Source organism: Pongo pygmaeus, chromosome 16 (genome assembly GCF_028885625.2).
Source record: "Pongo pygmaeus isolate AG05252 chromosome 16, NHGRI_mPonPyg2-v2.0_pri, whole genome shotgun sequence".
Lineage (NCBI taxonomy): Eukaryota > Metazoa > Chordata > Mammalia > Primates > Hominidae > Pongo > Pongo pygmaeus.
This window is the reverse complement of record NC_072389.2, coordinates 70,361,690-70,373,773: the sequence shown is the minus strand read 5'-3', so window position 1 is coordinate 70,373,773 and position 12,084 is coordinate 70,361,690. Positions and strand designations below refer to the sequence as shown.

General features: G+C 42.6%; 1 protein-coding gene across 12 annotated transcripts in view; it reads right to left on the bottom strand.

The window, feature by feature from the left end:
• The window catches only part of ANKDD1A (ankyrin repeat and death domain containing 1A), a 43,023-nt gene that overhangs the window by 8,374 nt on the left and 22,565 nt on the right, over window positions 1-12,084 (bottom strand). For all 12 annotated transcript variants that reach the window (XM_054450174.1, XM_054450175.1, XM_063652691.1 and 9 more), the window contains 3 exons: window positions 3,992-4,090; window positions 2,978-3,076; window positions 1,812-1,907 (listed from right to left, as the gene is read on the bottom strand). In XM_054450174.1, coding sequence (XP_054306149.1) covers window positions 1,812-1,907; window positions 2,978-3,076; window positions 3,992-4,090 — 294 coding nt within the window. The remainder of the gene's footprint in view (window positions 1-1,811; window positions 1,908-2,977; window positions 3,077-3,991; window positions 4,091-12,084) is intronic.

Sequence of the window (12,084 nt, the reverse complement as noted above, 5' to 3'; positions counted from 1 at the left end):
TGTAAAGCCTGAAGTGGCTTAGTACTCAGCACAGAGATGAATCGGCTAGTCCAACCCTCAGTATTAACATTTTGGGATTATATTTAGGAATAATCTGTTGTATGTAAAGGGGTTGTAATGTTTAACGGAATCTAGCATATCAGTGGGAGAACATCTTATGATTCCTACTGAAATTTATCTACCAATTGATTCTGAAACAGTGATTTTTATTTGAAAGGGATAAGAAGTTTACTAAGTTTGTAAACCACATTGGAATGTTTAAGATATTTGAGATTATTTATAGGTTTAAGTTAATGGTCTTATTAGGATAATTTAAGAATCTAAGAAGCATTTGAAGTGCTTAAAAAGAAAATCTGTTATATTAAGTTTATTTATTCAGTTTCAATGTTTAAGGTAGTTTAACTAAGTTTAAACATGGGACCCAACATTACTCAAAAGACTTCCTTGAAACTGACAGGAAAAATTTACTAGTTGTATAAATAGAATAATAAGATTTATAAAATGAATTTTAAAGTTTAAGAAAAACTAGGTTTTTAAATTTGTAATTTAGCAGATACAATACAGATGCCCCTCAACTTATGATGGGGTTATGTCTTGATAAAAATATCATAATTTGGCCAGGCATGGTGGCTCACACCTGTAATCCCAGCACTTTGGGAGGCTGAGGTGGGAAATCACAAGGTCAGAAGATTGAGACCATCCTGGCCAACATAGTGAAACCCCGTCTCTACTAAAAATACAAAAAATTAGCTGGGTATGGTGGCACACACCTGTAGTCCCAGCTATTCGGGAGGCTAAGACAGGAGACTCGCTTGAACCCAGTAGGCAGAGGTTGCGGCAAGCCGAGATTGCACCACTGCACTCCAGCCTGGGTGACAGAGTGAGACTCTGTCTCAAAAAAAAAAAAAAATATATATATATATATATACACACATATATATAATCATAAAAGTTGAAAATGTATTTAATCCCCCTAACCTACAGACCATCAATAGTTTAGCTTAGCCTACCTTACATGTGCTTAGTACACTTACATTAGTTTATAGTGGAGCAAATCATCTAACAGAAAGCCAGTTTTATAATAAAGTGCTGAATATCTCATGTCATTTATTGAATACTATATTGAAGTGAAAAACAGCATGGCTGTACAGGTACTCAAAGTATGGTTTCAACTTAATGTATATCACTTTTGTGCCATCCTAAAGTAGAAAAATCATAAGCTGAACCATTGTAATTGGGGACCATCTGTATTAACTTTGAAAACTGAAGTAAATGCAAAGTTATCTTCTGTCTATAAAAACAAGCCCCAAGGACACCAAAAAACTCCCTACCTCCATTTGCTAACTGGAATAGCAAACATTCTGCCACTCTTCTGTCCCAAGTCCACAGGAGACACTACTAATCAATCGCAGCACACTTACTTCTGGCTCAGAATGTTGCCTGAACATAGCATCCCAAGCAGCAGTTCAATCACCTGGAGATGGCGTGAGATGAAACCAGCTGCCCTCTCTGTTTCACACATCTGTATGCATTCATGCATGCATGCATTCATCAGCTGGAAGCTACAGCAGTGTCCAGCAGTATCTCCACGCTGGCATGGACCTCAGTCTGCCTTGTTTCAGCCTGTTTGGACACTTGCCTTTCACCAGATCCTCACAAACAACTGTGGTAACATACAAGGTGGTGATTATCACCCGCTTGGAGACTGAGGGACCCAGAATTGGTCAGGCCTGGGGTTCAAAGCCAGCTCCATCTGGAGCCAAAATCACTCCCTTTCCAATGAGGAAAGATCAAGCGTGAGGCATCCGTACCTTCTCCCATCTGTAGAAACGATCAGCTTTTATGATCATGTCCACCAGGCTGACATGGTTGCTGCGGGCGGCCACTGCCAGGGCGGTTTTTCCCTGCTGCAATTAAGAGGCAAGAAGAGAAGCCAGAGTTTCTACAGGAGGGGTACACAAGGGCTTCTAGCACTGAGGACAAACCCTCCTGCCCACAGGAAAGTGCTTTCCAGCAGTCTACGCTGAGAGCAGAAAGGTTTTCTGGTTTTCTGGGCATGATGGGGATATGGAAAAGTCACAAATAGAATAAAGCAATAGCAATACATAATTCCAATGACCACTCTTGTGTTTCTTTAGAAATTAGGAAGCTTTAGAGCTTATGAAACTCAACCCTCATTAACTCTTCAACATCTCCTGTGAAATAGGGGTTCCCACCCACTTTTCAGATGAAGAAATCAGAGCCCAGAGATGGGGACTTGGGTTTATCATGTCACTTTTGCCTTTTGCCCACCTCCCGTCAGGCCTCCTTTTCTCCAGGCCTCCCAGACAGTTACCTCCACAGACCTGCAGTGAGATGGGAAGCTCCCCTTCACATCTGGCCAGCTGCCCTGGGGCCTAGCACAAAGCAGGGGGCCCCCTCCTAGGTCCAGCTTCAGGATCTGATCCTGGCCCCCAGCTCTACCGCACACTATCCTAGGCTGGCCTCGCTGAGTCACATGTGCAGGTGCCCCTCCCCTCATACACCTGTGACCTCCCAGCCTCATACCAAGTCTTCGGCTCTTCTGAGACCACTAGCACCTGTGGATGTAGCTGTCATAATGAGCTGGGAAGCTTCCCCAAACCCTGTCCCACATATGGGGGTTGTTGGGCAGTACTGTGGTATTCGTCTACTTCCCAACCCTACCAGGTGACTCAGGAAATCACAGTCTGATGGGGGCCATAAAGGAGAAAGCAATCATTTCACAGGCCTATACCAGAGGGGGATGGGCCAAGGCTGAGGGACCTTAGTAGAGAGAGGGGAAGGTGGTGGAAGGTCAGGAAGGCTTCCTGGAGGAGGTTGCATTTGAGCTGGTATAGAAAGGATGACAGTCCTTGAACACCCTGAGAGGGAGGAGGGAGGGGGCATTCGTAGCAGGGTCTCTGGCAAAGGGGGAGCCATGAAAACCTGAAGCGAGGTGGGTTGTAAGCAGAGGTACCTTATCTCTCAGGTTTAAGTCAACCCCAGCAATGAGGAGCATCTCTGCTATGTCCTGCCAGGCGTGCTCTGCAGCCAGGTGAAGGGGCGTCTGCTGCCTCTAGGGGAGAAGCCAAGGGAACAGGTAAGTGAAAAGCATGTAGGGGTGGCCCACTATCCTAAGTCAACCCCCACAATGATCCTAGTATATTTCTTCTAGTCTTTTCTTTAATGCAGAATGTTTTCAGTTTGTTGGTTTTACATACATGAGATCATCCTATATGTACATTTTACATCTTATTTTTTTACCCCAACATGACACTTTTTGTGTACTATAAACTCTGATAAATGCCATTTTTGATAACTCCATAATAGCCTGTTTTTGTCTGTGCCATAATTTACCTAACCACTTCCCTATTATTAAATATTTAGGCCATTTTCAAATTGAAGACTGATAAGTAATGCTGCAGTAAATATCTGTGCATGAGCTTTTAATATGTTTCTCAAGGCTCAGTTCCCAGCAGTGCTCATACATATCATTTGGTATATGATATATTCTGCCAAATTGCTTTCGGCTCCCAGTGGCTCTGTGATCCATGCCCTTGCTGGTACTGAGAATTATATGGTTGGTGGGTAGATTGCGGGGACAGGATTTAAAAGGGCTCTTTACTGATCACAGCTTCAGGACTCAGAGGCCTCTTGTTACACAAGACTGCCTCAGTCACCCCTGCCCTGGGAATGTTCCCTAAGGAAAAAAAGCAGTGAAAGGAAAAGGTTGGATGTAAAAAGATGTTCACTGCAATGTTGTAGACCATGGCCAAAACTTGGGAACACCCAAAATGTTCAAAAGAGGAGAATGATGAACAAAATGATATTCCCTTCAACAACTATTTAGATTACCTTCTAAAAGCTAAAAAAAAAAAAAAAAAGCAATTCCTCAACTCTGGGCCATGCTAGGAGACCACAGCCAAGCCTGCCAGCCTGAGAGGGTTTCCAGAAGCTCCCTGGGGCCCGGAAGGTCTCTGTAGCCACTTACATTGTCCATGGCATTCAAGTCACTGTCAGAGTTGATGAGGAGCCGGACCAAGGCAGGGAAGTTGTGCCTCACAGCGAGGTGCAGAGGAGAGGCACCCTGCTGTGGGAGGAGATACACAGATCAATCGACGAGTCCCTCCCAGGACTGCCCAGCTGCAGGCTGGTGCTGGGGACAGGAGGAGGGAAGGGTATAGTGCTTCTGGGTTTGGACCTTTTAGCTTCTTGGATGACATGGGTGGACTTAAGCAATTATGGTCCCAAAGCTTGAATTCCTGGAGCCCCAAACTGATCTTCTAGATGGGTGAGGGTCTGCAGACCCAAGGGTGAGACCCTGCTATGTCAGGAACTCACTATGTGACCTCGGGCAAGTCATTTCCCTTCTCTGCTACTCTTCATCTGCCAAGTGATATTTGCCATGGTCCCTCCTAGCAACAATACCTTAAGATTCTCTGACATCTCATTTAATCTACACACCAACCTAGGAAGTATATAGGGATGGTGTTCTTATTAGTATCTTCATCTTACAAACAGAAACACTGAAGTTCAGAAAACTTAAGTGACTTACCCAAGGATACTTAGCTAATAGGAACTATGTCTTATTGGACTTTTTACTCTCACCACGTCCCCACCCCCAGTACCTAGTTACCTAGTACCTGATAACTATTTGTGTAGAAAATGAATGAATGAGAGAGCCAGCTGGGACCAGAAAAGATACCTCACTCCAAGTCCAACTCTCCTTCAACAGTGGAAGACACCATCCCCAATAGTCTCCTGTGGCCCCCTGAGTAAATGACAAAGAGGGGATACTCCCCCCTCTCTAGGTGATATAGTGACACACATACTGTGGAATAGTACAAGGCCAATAAAATTGATATTAGAAACTAATACTTATAGTAGAAAACATCCTCATGTATTGAGCTGTAAAAGGGTTAGAGAACAGAATACACACACACATACAACAAAAATGCCCATTATTGCCATTACTAGTTTAGGCCAGTGGGTATGGAGTGTTATCAGTATTAGAAAAGAAGATTTGAACAAAAAGTTATTTGTAGACATGTAATTGTATAGTTACACACAGCTAGCACAGTTGCTCTGTCTTACCATGTGATGCCTCCCATCATGTCACAACACAGCAGGAAGGCCCTTACAAGATGCTGGTACCATGCTCTAGGACTTCACAGCCTCCAGAACAATGAGCTAAATAAATCTCCATTCTTTATAAGTCACCCAATCTATGGTATTCAGTTATAGCAACACAAAACGGACTAGGACACCTCTCCCCACAAAAAAATCCTAGTAGAATAAAGTCATATAGAAGACAAAAATACTATTCAGTAGCATTCTTGTATTGAATGCTTACAAGAAATGACATATGATTTTAAAAAAGATATTCTAGTCACAATGACAGCCAAAAAATATAAACAAACTATGAAGGATATAATTAGAAATGAATAAGACAAAGGTAAACCAAAGCTATATAACATCACTGAGGGATATAAAAGAAGACATAAAGAAATGGCAAGGCCAGGTGTGGTAGCTCACAACTGTAATCCCAGTACTTTGGGAGGCTAAGGTGGGAGGACCACTTGAGCCCAGGAGTTCGAGATCAGCCTGGACAACATAGTGGGACCCTGTCTCTACAAAAAATTTAAAACAAAATTAGCTGAGCATAGTGGTGCACACCTGTAGTTCCAGCTACCTGGGAGGCTGAGGCAGGAGGATTGCTTGAACCCAAGAGGACGAGGCTGCAGTGAGCCATGATCCTACCACTGCACTCCAACCTGGGCAACAGAGTGAGACCTTGTCTCTAAAAAATCTGTCTATCTAGGCCAGGTGCGGTGGCTCATGCCTGTAATCCCAGCAATTTTGGAGGCCGAGGTGGACAGATCGCGAGGTCAGGAGATCGAGACCATCCTGGATAACACGGTGAAACCCCATCTCTACTAAAAAAAAATACAAAAAATTAGCCGGGCATGGTGGCGGGTGCCTGTAGTCCCAGCTACTCGGGAAGCTGAGGCAGGAGAATGGCGTGAGCCCAGGAGGCAGAGCTTGCAGTGAGCCAAGATCACGCCACTGCACTCCAGCCTGGGCGACAGAGTGAGACTCTGTCTTAAAAAAAAAAAAAGAAAAAAACTATCTATCTATCTATCTACCTATCTATCAATCAATCAATCAATCATCCTATCCCCACCATGGATGGTGGAGAGGATCCTCTTACCTAAAGCTCTCTCTCCCATTTGTCAAATATTTTTGTCATAATTTGTTAATTTTAACCATTCTGAAAAGTAGTATATCATGGTGGTGTTAACTTATACTTCCCTAATAGCTAATGATGGTAAACATCTTTTCATGTGCTTATTTGCCATCTGTATATCCTCTTCAGTGAAATTATTAATGTCTTTTGCCCATTTTTTTTTTACTGTTGAGTTTTGAGAGCTCTTTATATACTCTAGACACTAGCCTTTATAAGATATGTGATTTGCAAATCTTTTCTCTTGGTCTGTAGCTTGTTTTTTAATCCTCTTAACAGATCCTTTGCAGAGCAAAATTTTTTAATTTTGATGAGGTCCAATTAATCAAATTTTTGCTTCAATGGATCATGTTTTTGGTGTCAAGTCTAAGAACTCTTTGGCCTAACCCTAGGTCCAAAAATTTTCCTCCTTATATTTTTTCTAAAAGCTTTATAGTTTTACACTTAAGTCTGTGATCCATTTTGAGTTAATTCTGTATAAGGTGTGAGGTTTTAGTTGAGGCTCATTTTTTTGCCTGTGGATGTACAGTTGCTTCAGTACCATTTGTTGAAAAGGCTATCAAACCTTCCTCCACTGAACTGCTTTTGCATCTTCAATAAAAATCAGCTGGGCATATTTTCATGGTCTTCCCACCCTTCTTTTTGAAGCATATTACACTGTTCTGCAGCTTTATATTTTTTTGCTTTTTATTTTTTAGAGCTAAGGTCTTGATCTGTCATGCAGGTTGGAGCGCAGTGTGTGATCATAGTTGACTGCAGCTTCAAACCCTTGGGCTCACATGATCTTCCTGCCTCAGCCTCTGGAGTAGCAGGGACTACAGGCACGTGCCTCCAGCCCAGCTAATCTTAAAGTTTTTTTGTAGAGACAGTCTCGCTTTGTTGTCCAGGCTGGTCTTGAACTCCTAACCTCAAGCGCATCTCGACTTCTCAAAGTGCTGGAATTACAAGTGTGAGCCACCATTTCTGGCCCATTCTGCAGTTTTTAATAAACTTTTTCTGTCTTTTTTGTTTGTTTTGAGACAGGATCTTGCTCTGTCACCCAGGATGGAGTGCAGTGGCAAGATCATGGCTCACTGCAGCCTTGACCTCCTGGGCCCAAGCAATCCTTCCACTTCAGCCTCCCAAAGTGCTGGTATTACAGGTGCAAGCTACCATTCCTAGACTAAACTTTTATTTTAGAATATATTTAGTTTTACGTGAAAGTTGCAAAGATAACAGAGTTCCCACATACCCCACATCCAGTTTCCTCTACTGCTAACATCTTAATTAGTATGATGTTTTGTCATAATTAATGAGACAATATCAATTGATTATTAGAACTTAAAATCCATACTCTATTCAGAGTCTTCAGTTACTTTTTTTTTTTTTTTTTTTTTTGAGACGGAGTCTCTCTCTGTTGCCCAGGCTGGAGTGCAGTGGCACGATTCTCGGCTCACTGAAACCTCCGCCTCCTGAGTTGAAGTGATTCTCCTGCCTCAGCCTCCCAAATAGCTGGGATTACAGGCGCCTGCCACCACTCCCGGCTAATTTTTAATTTTGAGTAAAGATGGGGTTTCACCATGTTGGCCAGGCTGGTCTCGAACTTCTGACCTCAAGTGATCCACTCACCTCAGCCTCCCAAAGTGCTGGGATTACAGGCGTGAGCCACTGCGCCTGGCCCTTAGTTTTTACCTAATATCCTTTCTGTTCCAGGATCCCATCCAGGATACCACATTATATTTAGTTGTCGTGTCTCCGTATGCTCCTCTTGGCTGTGCTGCTTTCTCAGACTTTCATTGTTTTTGATGACCTTAACATTTTGAGAATTACTTGTCAAGTATTTCGTAGAATGTCTCTTAACCAGGATTTGTCTGCTGTTGTTCTCGGAATTAGACTGGGGTTAGGAGTTTGGGGGAGGATTACAGAGATAAAGTATCATTTTCATCACACCATTATCAAGGGTAAATACTGCCAACATGACTCATCACTGTTGATGTTGGCCTTGACCGCCTGGCTGAGGTAGTGTTTGTCAGATTTCCCCACAGTAAAGTTACTCTTTTCCCCTTCCTGTACTGCACTTTCTGGCAGGAAGTCACGATGCACAGCCTGTACTTAAGGTGTCGGGAGGTTCTGCTTCACGTCCTTGAGGGCATGGTATCTACATAAATTATTTGAAATTCTTCTGCATGGGATATTTGTTTATTCTCCTCCATTTACTTATTCAATCATTTATTTATATCAGTATGGACGCACAGTTTTTTTATACTTTGGATTACAATCCAATACTACTTTATTGTATTGCTTAAGTAGTTTCAGAGTTGACCATTGGGAGCTCTCTCCGGTGGCCCCAGTGTCCTTTTGACAGAGCCTAATCATCATTTTTTAATGGAGTGCTCCTTTACTTTCTGGCACTACAAGATGCTCCAGACTCACCCTATATATTAGTATTTCTTGCCCTAGTCCTAGACTTAGCCATTTTCCCAAAGAATCTTGGTTCCTTGTAGTAGAGAATTTGCACCTGCTTTGTTCACATATCTTTAAGGTCTTTCCATATAAGTACATTTTTTGAAAACTGTCCTCATTCTTATTTATTTATATTTTTATTTATTTATTTTTTTGAGACGGAGTCTCACTGTCACCCAGGCTGGAGTACAATGGCACAATCTCGGCTCACTGCAACCTCTGCTTCCTGAGTTCAAGCGATTCTTCTGCCTCAGCCTCCTGAGTAGCTGGGACTACAGGCGTGTGCCACCACACCCGGCTAATTTTTTGTGCTTTTAGTAGAGACGGGGTTTCACTATGTTGGCCAGGCTGGTCTCGAACTCCTGACCTCATGATCTGCCCGCCTCAGCCTCCCAAAGTGCTGGGATTACAGGTGTGAGCCACTGTGCCCGGCTGTCTTCATTCTTTTTTATGGTTACGTAGTATTTCATTGCATGGATGGGCCATAATTTATTACATTGTCTCCTAAACATGGGTTTCAATATTTTGCTATTACAAATGATACTGCAGCAAAAACCTTATACATATTATCATTCCATACATGTGGAAGTATATCTGTAGAATAAATTCCTAGATTTGTTGAGTCAAAGGGCACATATATTTGTATGTTTTATACATATTGATAAATTACCCTCTGAACAGATTGTACCAACTTCTACTCCTTCCAGTAATATATGAAGGTGCCTATTTCCCTACAGCTTTGTTAACCCACTCGGCAAAACTTTTGGATTTTTGCCAACCTAATGAGTGAAGAATTATATCTCCATGTAGTATTAATTTGCATTTCTCTTAAGAATCCTCTGTGTTTCCTTTTCTACCAAATGTCTCTTCATAACCTTTGGCCATTTTTCTCTTGTGGTGTTTGTTTCCTCTTTGTAATGATATGTGGGAATTTTTTTTTATTTTAATTTTTTTTAGAGATAAGGTCTCAATCTGTTACCCAAGCTGGAGTGCAGTGGTATGATCACAGCTCACTGCAGCTTCAACCTGCTCGGCTCAAGTGATCCTTCAACTTCAGCCCCCAGAGGATCTGGGACTATAGGTAGGTACCCACCACCATACCCGGCTGATTTTTAAATTTTTTGTAGATATGGGGTCTCACAATGCTGCCCAGGCTGGTCTCGAACTCCTGGACGCAAGCGATCCTCCCACCTCAGCCTTCCAAAATGTTGGGATTACAGGTGTGAGCTACTGCACCTGGCAACACCTTCACTTTTTATGAATGTGTCTTTTGACACTGTTACTACCAGCAAGTTACTTTTGGTATTAAAAACAATGCAAATACAACAAATAAAAGTGACACAATTAAATAAATAAATAAATAGACAGCAAAAACAGCTAAAATGAAAATGAAAACAACATACTAAATGAGGGTAACAGGAAAACTTCATAGTTTGACCACTGGGCTGGCATCAGGATTCTGGTGTCTTGATGGGCAGAAACAAGTAAGCATTTAGCCTGAATTCTTTCTAGCTGGAGGTGATACTATTTATATGGGGAAAAATGAGATGGCATTAAAAAAAATTCCTTGCTTTTCTAGGGCTTTGGAATCAAGGATGCCTTTCTTCTCTATATTCCAATGAATTGTGTAATGTTGTTTTTATAATAAGTTTAAATATAGTACTTGTTTTAGTTGTAAGAAATGACCCCTTTCTGATTTAAACCATAGATGTTTCCTTGTTTATGTAATGGGAATAATAATAATAGTACTTATAGGTAAGGAAACGGGCCCAAATAGGTCAAAGCAGCTTGCCCAGGGTTATTCAGTTTGTAGTATCAGCATACAAAGCCAGGCCTAACACCAAAGCCTGTTGTTTTTAAATTTTAATTATTTAATTCAGCTTGATAGTTATTGTCAACTTGCCTTCTAGAAAGATAGTTACCATTTGAAACTCCCACTACTATTTTTTTTTTCTTTTTGAGACAGTCTCACTCTGTTGCCCAGGCTGGAGTGCAGTGGAGTGATCTTGGCTCACTGCAACTTCTGCCTCCTGGGTTCAAGTGATTCTCGTGCCTCAGCCTCCCAAGTAGCTGGGATTACAGGGATACACCACCACGCCTGACTAATTTTCTTTTTTTTTTTTTTTGAGGCGGAGTCTTGCTCTGTCACCCAGGCTGGAGTGCAGTGGTGCAATCTCGGCTCACTGCAAGCTCTGCCTCCCGGGTTCACACCATTCTCCTGCCTCAGCCTCCTGAGTAGCTGGGACTACAGGCGCCTGACACCAAGCCCGGCTAATTTTTTGTATTTTTAGTAGAGATGGGGTTTCACCGTGTTATCCAGGATGGTCTCGATCTCCTGACCTCGTGATCCGCCTGCCTCGGCCTCCCAAAGTGCTGGGATTACAGGTGTGAGCCACTGCACCCGGCCACGCCTGGCTAATTTTCTATATTTTTTGTAGAGATAGGGTTTCATCATGTTGCCCAGGCTGGTCTCGAACTCCTAGCCTCAAGCAATCTGCTCACCTTGGCCTCCCAAAGTGCTGGGATTACAGACTCACGCCACCATGCCCAGCCCAATTTTTTTTTTTTTTTTTTTTTTTTGGAGACAGAGTCTTGCTCTTGCCCAGGCTGGAGTGCAGTGGTGTGATCATGGCTCACTGTGGCCTCAACCTCCTGGGCTCAAGCAGTCCTTTTGCCTCAGCCTCCCAAGTAGCTAAAACTACATGTGTACACCATCATGACCAGCCAGTTTTTCAAAAAAAATTTTGTAGAGATGGATCTCCCTGGGTTACCCAGGCTGGTCTTGAAGTCCTGAGATCAAGCAATACTCCAGCCTCGGCCTTCCATAGTGCTGAGATTATAGGTGTGAACCACTGCACTCCCAAAGTCTGTGTTTTAACCAAAAGATTATACAGTTCCTGTGTGTGGACCAAATGTATAACAGGAAAAAGATTAACAATTAAGTGGACAGATAGGCAACAAAAAAGATTAATAGTAAAACCCAATGTCTAGGCTTGGCACAGTGACTCATGCTTGTAATCCCAGCACTTTGGGAGGCTGAGGCTGGCGAATCACTTGAGTCAGGAGTTCAAGACCAGCCTGGCCAACATGGTGAAACCCCATGTATTTTTCTACCAAAAATACAAAAAAAAAATTAGCCAGGAATGGTGGTGTGTGCCTCTAGTTCCAGCTATTCAGGAGGCTGAGGCAGGAGAATCGCTTGAACCTGGGAGGCAGAGGCTGCAGTGAGCCGAGATTGCACCATTGCACTCCAGCCTGGGCAACAGAGCAAGACTCTTTCTCAAAAAAAAAAAAAAAGAAAAGAAAAGAAAAAGAAAAAAAAAAGCCCCAGTGCATAAATGAGCAGAGAACAAGAGCTGATAATTCAGTTCAGAGGAATTGCAAGCAAGCTTGGTTTC